Raw genomic sequence first — 16429 nt, forward strand, 5'->3', positions numbered from 1 at the left:
GCCTCTGCTGGCCACGTCCCGATCTGGACCCGTCGTCGTATCTACAAGCTACGAAAGAGGGACATTTGACGCTGATTGTGTGTTTAGCTAATGCTAGCCCGTTGGTTGGGACGGAGCTCTGGGAGGCATCTGGGAGGGGGTGGGAGCCTCCAGGGGCAGCTCTCCGGCTGCCTGGAAGCAGGGGTGGGTGTGAGAAGCACCCCCTCCGTTGACGTGTCCCCCGCTGGCTGCCGCAGCCTCTGCCTGTGTGATGCAGGTGAGATGCAGGGGCCCTGGCAGTGATGAGGCGAGGGGCCGGGGGAAGAAAGCTGGAAGGGGGCAGTGAGACGGACTCCACATCCGGCTCTCCTGGGTTGGGGGAGGCAAGGCGCCTGGTGCCCCGAGGGGTCCGAGTCGCAGGCCGCGCCTGGCACACCCATCCTTGGGGTGAACCCAGGGCCCAGGGAACCAAAGGAGGCCTCAGGATTCCAGTGAGGAGAGTTCACAGCTGTCTGGGCCCCCCACCATATTCACCCTTACAACTTCAATTGGAGGATGAGCTTTCCAGAAACAAACAAAAACAAGGTTCCAGCTCACTTCTCACCAACCCTGACACCACCAGCAATCCTGAATGGCCACACCTTCAGACACTGGGACAGTCCTCATGGGCCGCCTGACCCCGAGCGACTTGCATAGCATGGCTTCATGGGGGGGCGTCCCCTCCCTCCGGCAGGCCACGCCGCCCGCCACGTCTGAGAGACGGCAGTCTGTGTAGGGCCATCAGCATGTGACACCGGTGACCACTGCCTCTGTCTATGCGTCCCTCCCCAGCAGTCATGGATGGGGTCAGGATGGACGGAGCCCAGCACAGGCCTCCCTCAGGCCGCAGGCCGAAGCCCGTCTCCCCAGCTCAGCTCAGCTCAGCTTCAGGAGGGTGGATGGAATTAATGATGAGTTTGGTTTGGGGAGGAACCCTGACGTCCAGGGGGGACACACCCACGCGGATCACGCACACACGTGTACACTCAAGCTCATCTTTGAGGCCGAGGCTGTTTAGAAAAGAGGATGAGCATGGCACCAGGGCAGGCTGTGGGCTGGGGAGTGGATCAGAGAGAGACCCCCGACAGAGGTCACGGGGAGCGTGTGAAACCCCGCCCCCGCCCTCCCGAGGCCTCCCCTGGCCCCAGGAGCAGGTGTGAGGTGGGGCTCCGACACCAAGTCCTGCCCGGGGCCAGTGGCAGCCTCGGCCCCTCCCTGGGGAGCCCGAGAGCAGGCAAGGATCCCCCAGGAGATGGCTCTCCTGCCAGCCTGAGGCGCCTTCACACCCAGAATGGCTGCCCCTGGGAGATGCTGGGCGAAGGGCTGCCCCAGCGCCTTTTCTCACGCAGCCGTGGACAGACACAGCAGGGGGCTCCTCGCTGCACTGTGGAGCTGACTCTGGAGGCTGGCTTGGGAGTCAGGCTGCCCCGCAGGAGGCACGGCCAGCTCTGAGAGCTCGAGCAGCTCCCTGGCCCTGCAGCTGCTGGCTGCTGCCACGGGTCCAAAGGAAAGGAGACTGTTTCTGGCGGATGCGATAAGACGCACGTGTGGCACAGACGGCACAGCGACGACGGGGCTGTCCCGGCATTCGGAGCCGACCTTAGCCGTCCACACCAGCTCACGAGCATCAGAAACTCGGGTACCGAGGAGCAGGGCAGGGAGGAGCCCGCCAGTCCCCCCCGGTCGTCTCCAGCCTCCTGGGACCCCGGTGAGAATCAGCTCTCCCTGCAGTCCGCACGCCCCGCCGGTGGCCAGAGGCATCCAGAGCCTTCGGGGGTTTGGACTGGTGAGTGTCCGCCGGGCCTCTGACGGGGTCCCTCGGGAGTCTGATCTAGAGGGGTGGAGGGCTCGTGCCAGGGTTTGGTGGCATGCCGGCTGGTTTTGGTTGTGGTTTCCTGGGACACCGTACTCTTGGACCAAAGGCAGTGGGGACCTGGGTGGCATTCAGGGTCACAGTTGGCTCTGGGGGAAGCCTCATGATTGACTGGGGGGCCCTGGGGATGGCCAAGGGCAGAGATGGGGGAGCATCAGGGACAGCCCCTGGGAACCCCAGCTGCCCAGCTATTTCTAGCATCTGGGAGTCAGGGGCGGCGGACACGTCTGTGGAAGCCCAGTGGTACAGCGGGCCTTTGGTCCACTGGCTTGGCCTGCCCCAGGCGGACTCGCTGCTGCAGGAGCTGAAGGTGGGGCCTCCAACCTTGAGAACCCCCAAGGGGCCCGGGAGACCCCAACTGTGCAAGCAAAGCGTGAGGACTCAGAAGGCTTATGGCGTTTGGACCCCAAATAGTTTTTGTCAATTTTGTCAAGTGCGTCACCCACATTTTTTCTTGATAGAAGATGGAAAAAAAGGACACATTCTCCCCCATTCCTTAATTCGTGCCTTCAGAGCTGGGACTGGCCGGGGTTGGGGGCGCTCAGGACTGGCTGGGGGGACGCTCCTGAGTGTGAGGGAATCTGACACATTGTACCAAAAGGCACTTTCATTTTGTTTTAAACGGCGCTTCTGTCCTGAGACATTCAGGTTCAGACGGCGCCTCTGCTTTCCGTAGTGCTGAGTCAGCTGCCGCGCTGGGGGCGGCCGCAGGCTGACAAGTGTTCGTGCCACACAGCTCAGTGCGGGGGGCGGGCGGGGACCCCTCACACACCGCCGAGTGGCGTGGCCGCGGGAGTCGGGAAGGCCGCTGTCTCCTCCGGTCCTGCTCCTCCCGTCCGTCCGTCCGTCCGAGCGCTGTTCTCGTTTTGTTTCAGGCGGGAGGCTTAGTCCTCCTCGCCGCCTCCGTACATGTCCGCCAGCTTCTTGAACCTGGGCCCCCAGTCGTTCAGGTAATCGTAGTCCTGGTCCCCGGAGCTGGATGAGTTCAGGGAGCTGACGGAGCCCGCGGTGGATCCGCTGCCCTCGTAGTCGAAGACCAGCAGCGAGTCATAGGGCGGCGCTGTGGGGTCGTTGTCGGCTGCGCGGAGTCCCTGGGGGCCATGGAGACACGGGTTAGGGTGCAGGGCGGGGGGCGGAGGGGCGCCCAGGAGAGGAGCTGGGGAGGCAGGTCGGGAAGGCGCAGTGATGGGGCCTTGGATGCAGTATGTGCTCAATAAATGCTCCTGCGTGTCAGTGAAAGGCGCCTCAGAGACCCGAGTAGGGGTGTGGTGTTTGTAGAATGAGCTGTGCAAGAGGCCTGGGGGCAGCGCGCACAGCCAGGCGGAGGGCTGGCCGGGGCCTGTGCGAGAGGCCGGCCTCCACGAGTCCCTGGTTGTTGCCAAAGGGAGGTGAACCCAGCGTGGGTGTCAGACACCTGAAGCTATTACCGTAACTGTGCATGGGAGCAGATGGGGATGTAGCAGGTGTGGCTGGAGCCCCTTCCCGCGCCCCGGCCCCTTTCCCAGTGCCCGATGCTGGGACCCCTGGCCAGGCCACCTCCAGCACTCTGGCCACTGGCCAAGGGTGCCCCTGGGCAGCTCCCACCTGGGGACCGTGGGAGGGGTGGACACAGTTCCCCGCTCCCTCCCCCCGGGGGCCCGTGCTGGTCGCTGCCTAAGCCTGCCCTGGTTAGGGAGCGGAGCGCCTTTTCCATTATTCAGTACGGAATGGTCGGTCATTTCCATTCTTGCTTTCCTCTGAGTTGTTTAAAAGTGGGCCTTTGACTGTCGACTGGGGAGGCCGTAGTTTCTGGAGTTTTAGATGTTATTACGCTGTAGATGGTGAAGTCGTCTAAGCTGAGCCAGCTTTTGGGCATTTCATTTACGGCCTGAGACATGGTCTGTTTGGGGGAACGTTCTGAGAAATCTTTGTGTCTCTGCCGAACCACTCCCTGGGTTCTATTCTGTTTAAATAAATCCTTTTAAAGTCCGGTTCTGACGTAGGTGGAGAAAGAAGTGTTGTCAGCCCCTCTCAAAGTACAGTTGTGTTAGAGACGGGTGGTAAATCCGCAGGGACCCACGCCGGCTACATGGGGCACGGAGGGCATCCCGTCTGTGGGATCCACGGTGGGCGCGGAGGTACTGGCTGCCCGGCCCGCAGCAGCTGGCGGGGAGAGCGTCTGGGGTGCAGCCACGCACCCTGGCTCACGCTGTCCCTCGGCTTTACCGCACAGGAGGATGGGAGCAGAGGTGGGAGGCGCGCTCTTGACACCCTTGGAGGTGTCCGTTGGGCACCTTGGGCTCAGCTTCAAGAGGTGGGTCGGCTTTTCTTACAAAGGGGACGATCAAAGGGACGCTGTTGGCTGGGACTTCGATGCTACGTGGCCTCCAGAGCCCAGGCGTCAGGATGGTGACACGGGCACGTGGTCAGGTGGCAGCTCTGGAGTGACGCCCACCTCCCAGGCCATCCCCAATGCCCTGTGTGTGTGTGGAGGGGGGAGGGGGCAGCCTGTGCGTCTGGTCATCGGGGTTGAGTGGACACTGCGGAGGCCTCTCCCGCTCGCTGCAGACAGGAGTCTGGGGTCAGAGCCCCTTGCTGGTCCCCTTCCTGGTCCTCCCTGGACTGTGGCCTCAAGTGCCAACAGTCTTGCTAAGCCCCGTGTGTTTGTCCTCACCGGGGGCGGGGGCGGGGGCAGGTTAGTCCTTCTGCAGCGGGGATACTAAACCGAGGCGCCCGGCCCAGGGCTCCCCGCCGGCAGGAGCGGGGCCGGCGTGAACCCAGGCCTGGACCTGCCTGCTCAGCCCCACGCCGGGCCCCAGAGAAGGGGGCTTTTTCTTGTCTGTGTTACCAGGTTTGCGCCCCCGTCACTGCTGGGCTACCCACCTCCCTGATGAAGTCACCGATGTCTCCTGGGTGGGGCACCACAGGCCTGACCGGGTACTGGGGCTCCGCGCCCACTGGCCGCTCGTCCACCCGCCGCACCCCGGGGGCCTTGCTCAGCACGTGCTCCATGGCCTCCGGCTGCTGCAGCTGGCTGAGGTCGTAGTCCTGGGGGGCCGGCCGGGGGGATAACAGGCAGAGACACCAGGGAAGTCGTGGGGGGCATCCTCATCGTGTTCTGTGACTGGGCTCTGAGCATATCCACTGACCTACTCTGGGCCCCCCAGGCGCCCCCCCCCATCCTAGCCTCTCACCTGGTCTGTCCTTCCTGAAATGCTCACCCCACCTCTTCATCTGAATCCTGCCCGTCCTCAAGGCACATGTGGGCTCTGTGCCCCCTGCTGCCTTCCGCCTGGGGTCAACCCCCTTCCCCATCTGCTCAGCTGCCACCACATTCCTCATGTGTTCCTGGGAACAGCTGGACCTGAGGCTGCCGTTACGTCCACTTCACGGGGGGTGGTCACTAGGCTTCAATGGGCTAGGGCTCGCCCTGAGTCCCCAGTGACCAACTGGGCAGCGCCCAGGCCCACCCTCCCCGAGCCCGAGGTGCAGGCGGCACTGGGCGGGGGTCAGTGGCTGCGGAGGGCGTCCTCACGCGTCCCTGCTGTCGCGGCCACGGGCCTCACCTGGTCCTCCTCGCCGCCCCCTTCCTCGTCGTACTTGAGGATGTTGTCGCGTACGTCGTCCTCGGGGTCGATGAGCAGCTGCTTCGTGTGCCGCTCCTTCTCCCGCCGCCTCATCCACACGACAAACAGCAGGACCATGGCTGTGGGGCGGGGGCACCCGTGAGCAGGTGTGCGTGTCTGCACGAGGGCGTGCGTGCGCGGGAAGGTGCGCACGTGTGGCTGCGAGTGCCTGTGTCTGTTATCGGGCGCCCGGTTGGGCTGGGCTGCTGGGAGGCTCCTGGCAGGCAGAGCGGGGCCAGGAGACGGGGCCGTGGGCAGCCCTGGGCCCCTCCACCCGTCACCCCGGGACCAGCTGCACTCACTGAGCAGGATGACGATGCAGATGAGGATGGCCACGAGGGCGCCCGTGCCCAGCCCGGCCGCTGCCACCGCGCCCGTGGTGGTGCAGTCGCCGTTCTCGTCGCACGGGCACACCTTGACTTTGATGATGGACGTATTGGACAGGGGCGGGTTCCCCGAGTCCGTGACGACGATGGGGACGTCGTACACCCCGGCCTCCAGGTACAGGATGCGCAGGCTGAGCTGGGCGTAGTCACCTGGTGTGAGTGACGGGACGGGCTCCGCTCACTGAGCAGCCAGCCCTCCTTTCTGAGCGAGACTAACGAAGGCAGAGACTCGGCCTGATAGTGTGACATCTAACACGCCTGTTTGGCTAAGATACACGTAGATGTGTGCACATGTGCGCACACACACAACTGCATTATGCCATAAGGTTGAGACGTTGGCAATTCAAGAATAGAGCAGTTGGACTTCCCTGGTGGCGCAGTGGTTAAGAATCCGCCTGCCGATGCAGGGGACACGGGTTTGAGCCCTGGTGCGGGAAGATCCCACATGCCACGGAGCAACTAAGCCCGTGCGCCACAACTACTGAGCCTTCTCTCTAGAGCCTGTGTGCTGCAACTGCTAAGCCCACGTGCCACAACTACAGAAGCCCGGGGCGCCTAGAGCCTGTGCTCCACAATGAGAGAAGCCACCGCAATAAGAAGCCCACGCACCGCCACAAAGAGCAGCCCCCGCTCGCCGCAACTAGAGAAAAGCCTGTGCGCAGCAACGAAGACCCAACAGAGCCCAGAAAAAAAAAAAGAACAGTTACAACACGAAGAATGAATTACTTCCTTAATATATAAAGTTCTACCAAATCAATCAATTAGAAAAAACCCCATTTTTCAAAGAAAAATAGGCAAGGACATCGAACAGATGGTTCACAGAAGCAAAAAGTGGCCAATAAATATATGAAAAAATGTCCACTGGTAGTCAAAAGATACAAGTGGAAACAGTGATTTTGGCTAAAAGAATTGGAAAGATGCTTTTTAAAACAATATTCAGTGTTGGTAAGGGCTCGGGGAACAAGCAAATGCTATCAGAACTTCAGAACTTGGATGCCCTTTCTACCAAGGCCACGGCTAGGAAAGTGCCCTCAGGAAATATGTTGGTTAGGGTCCGTCCCATTATTTGGTGACTGGCATAGGAAGTGGTCTGCAGTTATAGCCACTGGGATGGTCAAGGCTGAGCTTGTTAAAATGATGAGATTGGGGCCTGCCCTGGGGGCCTCCTTGGCGGCCGAGCCCCAGAGCAGGCAGGGGCCCCCGCCCCACAGGAAGGGGCTGCGCGACCCTCCTGTGAAGGGGTGACGGGCCCCTGGGGGCCTGCACCCCAGACTCAGTCTGATTTCCCCAGTGGCAGGGCTGCCAGTGGGCTGGTGCCTGAGGCGGGCTCACCATTGAGGCGGGTGATGGTCCAGTTCTTGCGCACGCTCGCTGGAACGAAAGGCAGCTCGAAGACGTAGGGGCCGACGTTGGGGTCGACGTCCGCGTCGGCCGCCGTGATGTTGACGGTGCTCAGGCTGGGCTTCTCGCAGATCTGCGCCTCCTTGGGCAGCAGCTCGGGGGCGTTGTCGTTGATGTCGATGAGATAGATCTGGAGGGTCCCGGTGCCGCTGGCTGGAGGGATCCCTGTGGGCCGGACATGGGTGATCACACGGGTCACTCCTGGGCTCCATGACCACAGACCACGCCCCAGCCCCACCCAGGACGGACCCCCAGCCCCACCCAGGACGGACCCCCAGTCCCACCCGGGACAGACCCCAGCTGACCACAGCCCCACATGCACGCTGACACTCTACCGTATGACACACGCAGCCGCTCAGCTGCACACACACACAGGAACTGCACACACTTGCCCACGTGTGCCTGTCCCATCCCCAAACCCCCCCCCCCCGCCAACGCCCAGCCCCTGCCTCGGCCCAGGCGCACAGTGGGGGTGGACCAGCGCCGAGCGGCCAGAGGTGGCCTGTCTGTCCTCCGTGTTCTGACCGTGGCCCTGCCCTTTGATGGCAACTCTGACCCCGTCATTAATGACTGCGTTTCTTGGCTGAGGCAGGCAGAGCATGTAAAGCATCCATCCCGTAGTGCGTCTCTGTGATCTCGCAGGAAATGTATCAAAGCACGTTTAAGGCGACGCAGCTTGGCGCCTGATGTGATAGGTGGCCGATGACACAGCTCAGTCAGGAGAAGCACAGATGGGTTCTATTAACGCGAGCAGGACTTGTGCTCCGTTTCCGGTGTCTTCCTCGTGATTTCCGCTGCTCTGGCCACCGATTCATTAAAATCACGTTCTAATCTAATCTCAGTGCTCTAGCTGCTGCTCAGAGCAGCCTTCCCCGACCGGGGCCTGGCACTCATCGTGGCTGGCCGAGGGGCTGGGCCTCTGTGGATCCTGTGGGGTGAGGGAGGTGGGCAGGAGGCTGCGGGATGGTCACCAGGTCCCAGCTTTCAGCTGCTGTTGACCAAACCTTTGTGCAGCGGCTACTCTAGCTCCTGAAGCTTTATTTATGCAGCTGATCCCAGAACCCACGTGGCACGGGCCTGGCGTGGGGCCTTTCCTGACTCCAGGACTCCCCTCCCCGCCCCACCTTCCCCCGGCTTGTCCTTCTGATCCCGCAGGTCCTGGACCCACAGCAGGTCACTCATAGCCAACGGTGCAGCAGGAGACCCCCGGTCACTCTCCCATCCTCCATTTGGTTCTTTCCCAGCACCTCCTGTTCCCTGAAATTATCTGGCTGACTTGTTTCACACTCGTCTCCCTGGGGCAGAGGCTGCTCAGTTGTCCCTCATATCTATTTCCTCTTTGTTCCTTAATAAAAGAACTGAAGCCCCAAACTTTACCTGGGCTCCTCACTGCCCAACCAGAAGACGACATTCCTCAGCATCCCTTGCAGCGAGACGTGGCTTCGTGACTGAGTTCTGGCCTTCGTGAGCTGTGAGTGGAAGTCCTTAGAAGGGCTGGGATGTGCCCTTGACCTTCCCTCTCCTCCTGTTCGCCAGAATGTGGTCATGATGGCTGGAGCACCAGCAGCTGTTCTGGGCCATGCTGCAGCTTGCCAAGGACATGGGAGTGGCCAGAGTGAGCTTGGTTTCTCATACCTGACCCTGGGCTGCCTGCTTCTAGTCTTTTATGTGGGAGAAAGTAAACCTCCACCTTGTTAAGATTGCTATAATTATTATGCAGCCAAACCTGGTTCAAGCTGACACACTGGCCTCTAGAATGTCACCCGTGCAAAGGAGAAGGCTCTTGTCTGTTTTGCTCACTGATGGATAGTGCCTGGCACATGGCAGGAGCCCAAGGAGTCGTAACAGTGGTGGTAACAGTGCCCAGCTCCCCTGGCGCCCACGCGAGAGCAAATAACCTGGGCGCCTGCGTCAGTGAACCACCAAGCCCAGGGCTTCGAATGGGCGAGGGCAGGCCCCCCCGTGTCTCCCTGCCCCTGGGCGCACCGTTGTCTGCTGCCAAGAAGGTGGCCTCATAGACGTTGTTTTTGATGTAGAGAGACTCGCGGTCGAGGACGGCTGCCGTGCTGATCTGGCCGTTGGTGGCATTAATGTGCAGCCAGTTCGCTGGGTCCGACAGCTTTGAGTATCTGCGGGGGAGGGAGGAGAGGGGTGAGGCGAGGGGCTGGGGGAGCCCCCCCCGGCCGCCCTCCTGCTGAGCTTGCATGGGGTGGGGGGGTTCCTTCCCTGCAGCCCTGCACGGGGTCCTCCCACGCGGGACGGTGACAACAGCGGCTGGAAGTCTCCAAGAAGGACAGGCTACTTAACCTCACGAGGACCCTGGGAGGCAGATTCTCCCATTGCCCCCTTTACAGGTGGGGAGACGGACAGGCAGAGGGGGCCGGTGACTCACAAAATCATAAGCGCAGGAGCGTCAAGCGGGGTCAGGACCCAGCCTGACTCTAGATGTGGCTGAGTGTCCTTCAAGCTTTTCCCACCATCTCATGTCAGGGCAGCCTGGTGGCCGGTGATGCCAGCTGTCCCCAGACTGGGCTTCCCTGCCCGGGGACACCACAAGTCGGGGATGCCCCTAAGCACCCACCCGGGACTTTCTGGGTTGCAGGTTTCACTGGGCATTCAGGACTCTTCTCTATGGAAGACGGGGCTCCCCTTTCCCAGGGCCCGAGGGTGCTCTGTGGGCCCACCTCACGGCCTGCTGCATGAACCGGTCGGGGTCCACTGCCGAAAACGTGGTTAGCACGGTGCCGGTGGGCACGCCCTCCTCCAGGCGGATCAGCTTGTGGTTCGAGGGGAAGTAGGGGGCCTCATTGATGTCCATGACTGAGATGGTCACCCCCGCCGTGGACTGGAAGGACATCTGGATCCCGCTGGCCAGGGGCGCCTGGTTGGACACCATCACGGTCAGCATGAACGCTCTGTTCAGCTCATAGTCGACCGCCTGGAATGAGAGGTGCCAAGACGGGGAGCTGGGTTAGGTGCCCACGAGGCTGGAAGGGAGGGTGGCGCCCGGGGGGCTGCTTGGTCTGCCCCCGCCCTGCTCTGGGCCCAGGAGGTCAGTCCTGAGGGACGCCGTCCCCCAGCTTCCCACGTCATGGGGTGATAGTAGCTGGGCTCCTCGGGGGCTACGGCTCCCGCCAGGCACACCTCCCTGCCAGCGGCTCCGGTACTCATCAAGCATTAGGAGTGCCGGGGCCCCACCCTGCTCCCTGCAGCCTAGCAGGTCGAGGCCCCGGCTCGTCTGTCCAGGGCGCCTCACCAGGCGTAGTGGGTGGAAGCGTGGCCTCCAAGGGTTCGTCCCTCTGGAACCTGTGACTGTGACCTCTGGCAAATAGGGTTTTGTGGATGTGATGAAGTGAAAGGTCTCGAGAGGAGCCACCCTGACTTGTGGTGGCCCCCGATTCAAGCTTGGGTGCCCTGTGAGTTAGGGGAGGGAGACTGGAGACCCAGAAAGGGGCCAGGCGAAGACAGAGGCACAGGCTGGGGTGATGCAGCTCCGAGCCAGGGATGGCCAACAACCCCCAGAAGCTGGACAGGGCAGGAGGGATCCTCCCAGAACCTCCAGAGGGAGCACGGCCCCGCCAATGCCTTGATTTTGGATGTTTGGCCCCCAGAGCTGTGAGAGAGCATCCTTCAGTTGTCCTAACCCACCTGGTCTGTGGTAAGTTGCTACAGCAGCCCCAGGACACCAACACACCGGGTCTCACGGAGCCCCCTCACCTCTGTGCGTGGCCCTTGCGTGACCGTTCTCTCCAGTTAACACACATTTTGGGGGTGTCAGGACCCCGGCTGATAAATGCTAGTATGGTTCTACTGTCTATAGTTCTAGTGTCTACGGGGTATGATCAGTCTCTGGGGGTATTCTTCACATTTTGAGGGGGGACGGAAGCTGCACAGAAGCACTTGGGGCCCCGAGGTGTGTAATTATTCCTGGCAAAGCTTGCAACAGTCTCACTAGAAAAGAAGCAACACAGCACACTGCAATGCATTTGAATAATTCTGCTTAGACACATGCAAAGTATCACGTGCCCAAGAATATTCACTGAAGTATCATCTGTATCATTCACAGAGGATATATACTGTCAACCCAGGTACCCACAGTACTGGCTGGGTGGATGAGCTGCATCCGCACAGTGGGGCCATCTGCAGCTGTAAGAAAGAACCAGGAAGATACACGTGGGAACGGAGGGATCTCCAGGATCGACTGGTGAGCAGAAAAGGCACATCCATTGCAGGCTGCCTCTTGTGCAAATCGGGGAGAGGAACATGAATTTGCATATGTATCTGCTCATATTTGCAAAAAGAAATGCTGAAAGGATAAACCAAAAAACTCATAAAAACAGTCACCCGTGAGCCGAGGGAAGGAACGGGGAACGTCTGGAGGTGGGAGTTTGCTGCGTACGTTTTGCCACAAAGCTTTGATTTTGGAGCCACGTAAAATCTTACATTCTCACCTTTTAGGTATTACAAGTAAACTTGTGTATATAAAGCAGTCTCTGAAAATTAGAAACAAACTGAGTTAAATTAAACTAACTATGTATCAGTGGTAATATAACTCCCAAGAAAATAATGATTTCTCGTGACTGGGACAGCATTTAGATGGTAAGTCCTTCATGGGATTTATTCTAAGGACAACAGTTATTGCAAAGAAATCTTACATTCATTTGTCTTCTTGCTGTCGGTAGGGATTTTGGATTTGTTATTTTTTAAGCTTTTTATGTACAGTTGGCTCTCCATATCCATGGGCTCCACATCTGTGGATTTAACCAACCACAGATTGAATACATTTGAAAAAAATTCCAGAAATTTAAAAGCTGAATTTGCTTCACACAGGCCACGATTTACACAGCACTGACATGGTATTAGGTATAAGTTAAAGTACACGGGAGAGCGTGTGTAGGTTATATGCAAATATTCGGTTGGCCAAAAAGTTCTCATGGAAAAACCCGAACGAACTTTTCTGGCCAACCCAATACTATGCCATTTTGTACAAGGGACTTGAGCATCTGTGGATTTTGGTATCTACTTGTGGGGGTGTGTCCTGGAACCAATCCCCCATGGATACCGAGTGGTGATTGTATATCGCAGGTTAAAGTAAATAAGCAATTATCTTGCTGTTGTTAGGAACCAAGATATTCCGTGTAAGAGAAATGAGATCAAGTATAAAATCAACAGAGGTAAGTAAAACCCTCCAGCGTTCAATTGGGATGAAACGATCACGTGAATCGGTGATGGTGACGTAACTTGAGGTGGTCAGGAAGCACGTGCACTGAAATGTTACTTCTTCGCTCTGCCCTGACACCATCCAGTGGCAATGGCGGCAGCAGCAGTGAGCACCTCTTGCGTCTGGATGTTGGTTTCTAAGTACCACTCCTTGCTAGAGGAACGGCCCATCCAGACGTGAGGCAAGAAATCAGCAAGGCGAACCTGGGCTGTCCACTCAGGTCCCAACACAAGGATGTAGCAGAAGCACCCAGAACCAGCTGCCGGAGGAACCTCCTAGCCAGAGGTCAAGACCAGTAATGACCGCAGCTGACCAGAACACACTGAGTGTATAAAAATCTGCACACTCTTGACCGTGATGAGAAAGTGAAAAACCCAACTTCATTGGCTGCTTGTGGATTTACCCAGGTCCTCATCTCTGGGATCTGTGGATAGTCACTTTCCCTGGCAAAAGGGGACTTTGCAGGCATGATGAAGTTAAGGGTCTTGAGCTGGGAGGTGGTCCTGGATTACCCAGCTGGGCCCTACATGCCGTCACAGGGTCGTTATGGGCTCCTGACCTCCAGAAAAGTGCGAGGGTAAATGTGTGTCGTGTTACACAGTTGTTACGGCAGCCGCCTGGATACAGGTGGTGACACTGCCTGTTGCTGGCTCACCAGTTCTGCTCTGAGAATCGGAAGTAAAGGTGGAGAATGAAGCCTCATTCTCGCCTTTTCTGTTGAACTGCATTAATTTCATGTTCCTATTTAGTGGCTTAAAACACCACAGATTTGTTATCTTACAGTTCTGGGGGCCAGAAGTCAGAAGTCTGTGCTGCTGGGCTAAGGTCGGGGTGTGGGCAGGGCTGGTTGCTTCTGAAGGCTCCTGGACGCCTTTTCTGGCTCCGTCTGAGAGGCGCCTGTGCTCTCGGCCCCTCCCTCCGTCTTCAAAGTGGCAACTCGGCATCTTCCAGTCTGTCTGTCTCAGACCTCTGCTGCGTCCTCAGGTCTCCTCTGACTCTGGTCCTCCTGTGTCACTCTTAAAGGACCCCGCGATTACTTGGGGGCCCCCTGGACTATCCAGGGTAACCTCCCATCTCAAGATCCTTAACTTAATCACATCTGCAAAGTCCCCTTTGCCACATACGCACAGATCTGGGAGATTGGGACCTGGGTGGGCATCTTTGGGTGGGTGTTGTTCTGACAGCTGCAGGCCTGCATTTCAGCAGCATCGCAGGGCTCTTTTATACAGAAGCATTCTAGTCGAGGACTGTACAAGGAATGACAGGATTGTAAAGCACCACTTTATACCGCCTAATGAAGAAATTAACTTGGCAATGACCGTCAACAGGTGAAACCAACACATGGGGGCTGGTGGAGAGCTGTGTTTCTGCAGACTGCCTGCCGGCCGTAACGGGGAGGAACCAGCACAGGGATGGGAGCGCCTGTCAGCACCGGAGCCCACCAGTCAGGCTCAGACGGCTGTGCGTGGGACAACCAGGCTTCTCACCACGGAAGGGCCCTTCAGGTATGCAGCCCTGGTTACAGGAAGAGCGGAGAGCGAGGGACCAGATACACCCAGAGGAAGCGATCGGACAGATTCAGCACCGCGGACCCTGCGTTTGTGACAGGTCAGAGGTGGGGGGAATGTTCTAGATTATGAGAGATTCAAGAGATGGCACAACCGAATGCAACGTGGGGACCCTGTTTGGATCCAGATTTTGAAAAACCATACCACAGAGACACTTTTGGAAAATTAAGGGCAATTAAATGTAGACTCAGGGCTTCCCTGGTGGCGCAGTGGTTGAGAGTCTGCCTGCCGATGCAGGGGACGCGGGTTCGTGCCCCAGTCCAGGAAGATCCCACATGCCGCGGAGTGGCTGGGCCCGTGAGCCATGGCCGCTGAGCCTGTGCGTCCGGAGCCTGTGCTCCGCAGCGGGAGAGGCCACAGCAGTGAGAGGCCCGCGTACCACAAAAAAAAAAAAAAAAAAAAAAAAAAGAAAATGTAGACTCATATTGGAGATCACGGAGGCGTGGCTGGCTGTCTCAGGTACCGTAACGGTTGTAGCTATGTGAGCAGAGGTCCTGGAGTTAGAACCACACTGCAGCAAAACATGGATGGAGTGACACGGCAGCACGCTAGTAACTGTGAAACTGAAGTGGCAGGTGAGGGCACACCCATCTTCTAGGTGTGCTTGGAAACGTTCGTGATAAATAGTGTGACACATTTCTGCTCAGAGGGGAACTGATCGCCTCGTGGGACCAGTTGTCCTGCGAGCCCTGGGGGTGCTGGTGACGGGGCCCACCGCCGTGCGGCCCTGCCTGCTGCCCGCCCAGCCGGGAGGTGCCTCCGCTCCCCTGGCCCCGCCCCGCCCCATTGCTGGACTCCCACTGCAGCGCGGCCTTGATTTTTGTGAGTATTTACCGTCATACACCTGGTGCATCAAACCCATGCCTTCTCAGCTCCTGCTTCTAAGTAAGGTATTGAGCACGAGAAGAGTTTACTATAAAGTTAAGTAACAGTGCTGGGTGGGTGTGGGAAGGCGACGGAGACGTGGCTCCCGAAGGTGCAGTGCCTGCCCGACGGGAAGGCCTGGAGGTGGCAGCAGAGATCGGGGTTCTGGGTCGACACTCTTGTCGTCCTCCCCGCTGTCCCCCTGGCTGACCTTGCGGGAGCCCCCGTCCTCTGCAGCCATGGTCTCCTCATCTGCTGAAGGAAGGGGTATTCCCTGCAGACCCCCTGGAACCCCGGTGAGAAGCCACATCCCTCCCTGGGGCTTGCCTCTTCATGGCTGGGGTCCCCCCCGCTGCCAAGAACTAAGCAGCTGCCAGGCCTCCAGCCCCTCCTCCAGGGCCCCCGAGCGTTGGCGGGGAATGGGGGCGACTCCACTTAGATATACTGCTTCATAAAATCACGGTGGTTGTGCCTCTGACGAAGTCACTAAAGGAAGTGGTCCTTCTCCCACATTTATCCGTTTGTGTCCCTGGAGGACAGGGAATAATGCTACATGTCATGCATTAAAAATTGTGTCACCAGTCTGAGTGAGGACACCTTCCAGAAAGATTATCATGGCCAGCGGAAGTCCGTCGGAGGGCAAAATAAAACATATTGGTAACAGAGAAGTCAATGGGTAATTTGCTCCAACAGTTTCAATCAGAGCCGGACAGCCTCACTGGGCCTCCGCTCAGCTGCCTCCCTCAAAGCCCAGGGGCCGGGTCTGCACCCTGAGGGGAGCAGCCCAGCGTGGGTGCAGGCTCGTGGGGCAGGGCCGGGGACGGCACCAGTGGCCGATGAGAGTGTCGGCCCAGAACCCCGATCCCTTCTGCCACCTCCAGGCCTTCCCGTCGGGCAGGCACTGCACCTTCGGGAGCCACGTCTCCGTCCCCTTCCCACGCCCACCCAGCACTGTTACTTACTTTATAGTAAACTCTTCCCAGCACGTGGGGGACCTGTCGCGGAGGCTCAGGGTGAAGTGCTTTCGCTCAGAGCCTCGCTCTGGGAGCTGCTGGGGCTGGTGGGGAGGAGGGGCCAGAGGCTACCGCGACCCCCGAGCTGGCCTGCTACTGGTGTTTCTGCCCCCCTGACCCTCCTCCGGGCACCTGGGGCACAGCTCACTCACTGCCTCGGGCAAGCCTTGTCGCTGCCCGGCCGGGAAGCAGAAGAGGCCGATTCTTGGCTTCTGAGCTTCAGAAGCCGAGCACCAGGTGTGAGGGAGAAGATGGGAGAGTTATCTTTTGGGGGGGGGGTGGCAGGTCAGGCCTGCAGAGTCCCTGGGGTCACGTGACCGGTCCTGCTGAGGCTGCCTCTGCCCCTGGCAGGTTGGGTGCAGTCCTTTGCCCTTGGACACCGGGGTGGCACGCACTGAACCCGAACGTCATTCCTGTTACGTCTGCCTCGGGGCACGTGGCGGGGGCGGAGCTCAGGGAGCCCAGCAGGAGGCAAGGTGA

At 59.0% G+C, this 16429-nt stretch overlaps 1 protein-coding gene across 1 annotated transcript in view; it reads right to left on the bottom strand.

Annotated features, from left to right (window-relative positions):
- Window positions 1-2179: 2179 nt before the first annotated feature.
- Window positions 2180-16429, bottom strand: part of CDH4 (cadherin 4) — a gene marked incomplete at its 5' end in the record, with an annotated part of 560697 nt that continues 546447 nt past the window's right edge. Inside the window, 7 exons of the mRNA XM_082644614.1 lie at window positions 2180-2982; window positions 4754-4918; window positions 5437-5576; window positions 5799-6032; window positions 7215-7448; window positions 9270-9412; window positions 9968-10221. Of these exons, the coding sequence (XP_082500740.1) occupies window positions 2776-2982; window positions 4754-4918; window positions 5437-5576; window positions 5799-6032; window positions 7215-7448; window positions 9270-9412; window positions 9968-10221 (1377 nt within the window). The 3' untranslated portion in view covers window positions 2180-2775. The remainder of the gene's footprint in view (window positions 2983-4753; window positions 4919-5436; window positions 5577-5798; window positions 6033-7214; window positions 7449-9269; window positions 9413-9967; window positions 10222-16429) is intronic.

Source organism: Mesoplodon mirus, assembly GCF_964341445.2.
Source record: "Mesoplodon mirus genome assembly, chromosome: 15".
Taxonomy (NCBI): Eukaryota; Metazoa; Chordata; class Mammalia; order Artiodactyla; family Ziphiidae; genus Mesoplodon; species Mesoplodon mirus.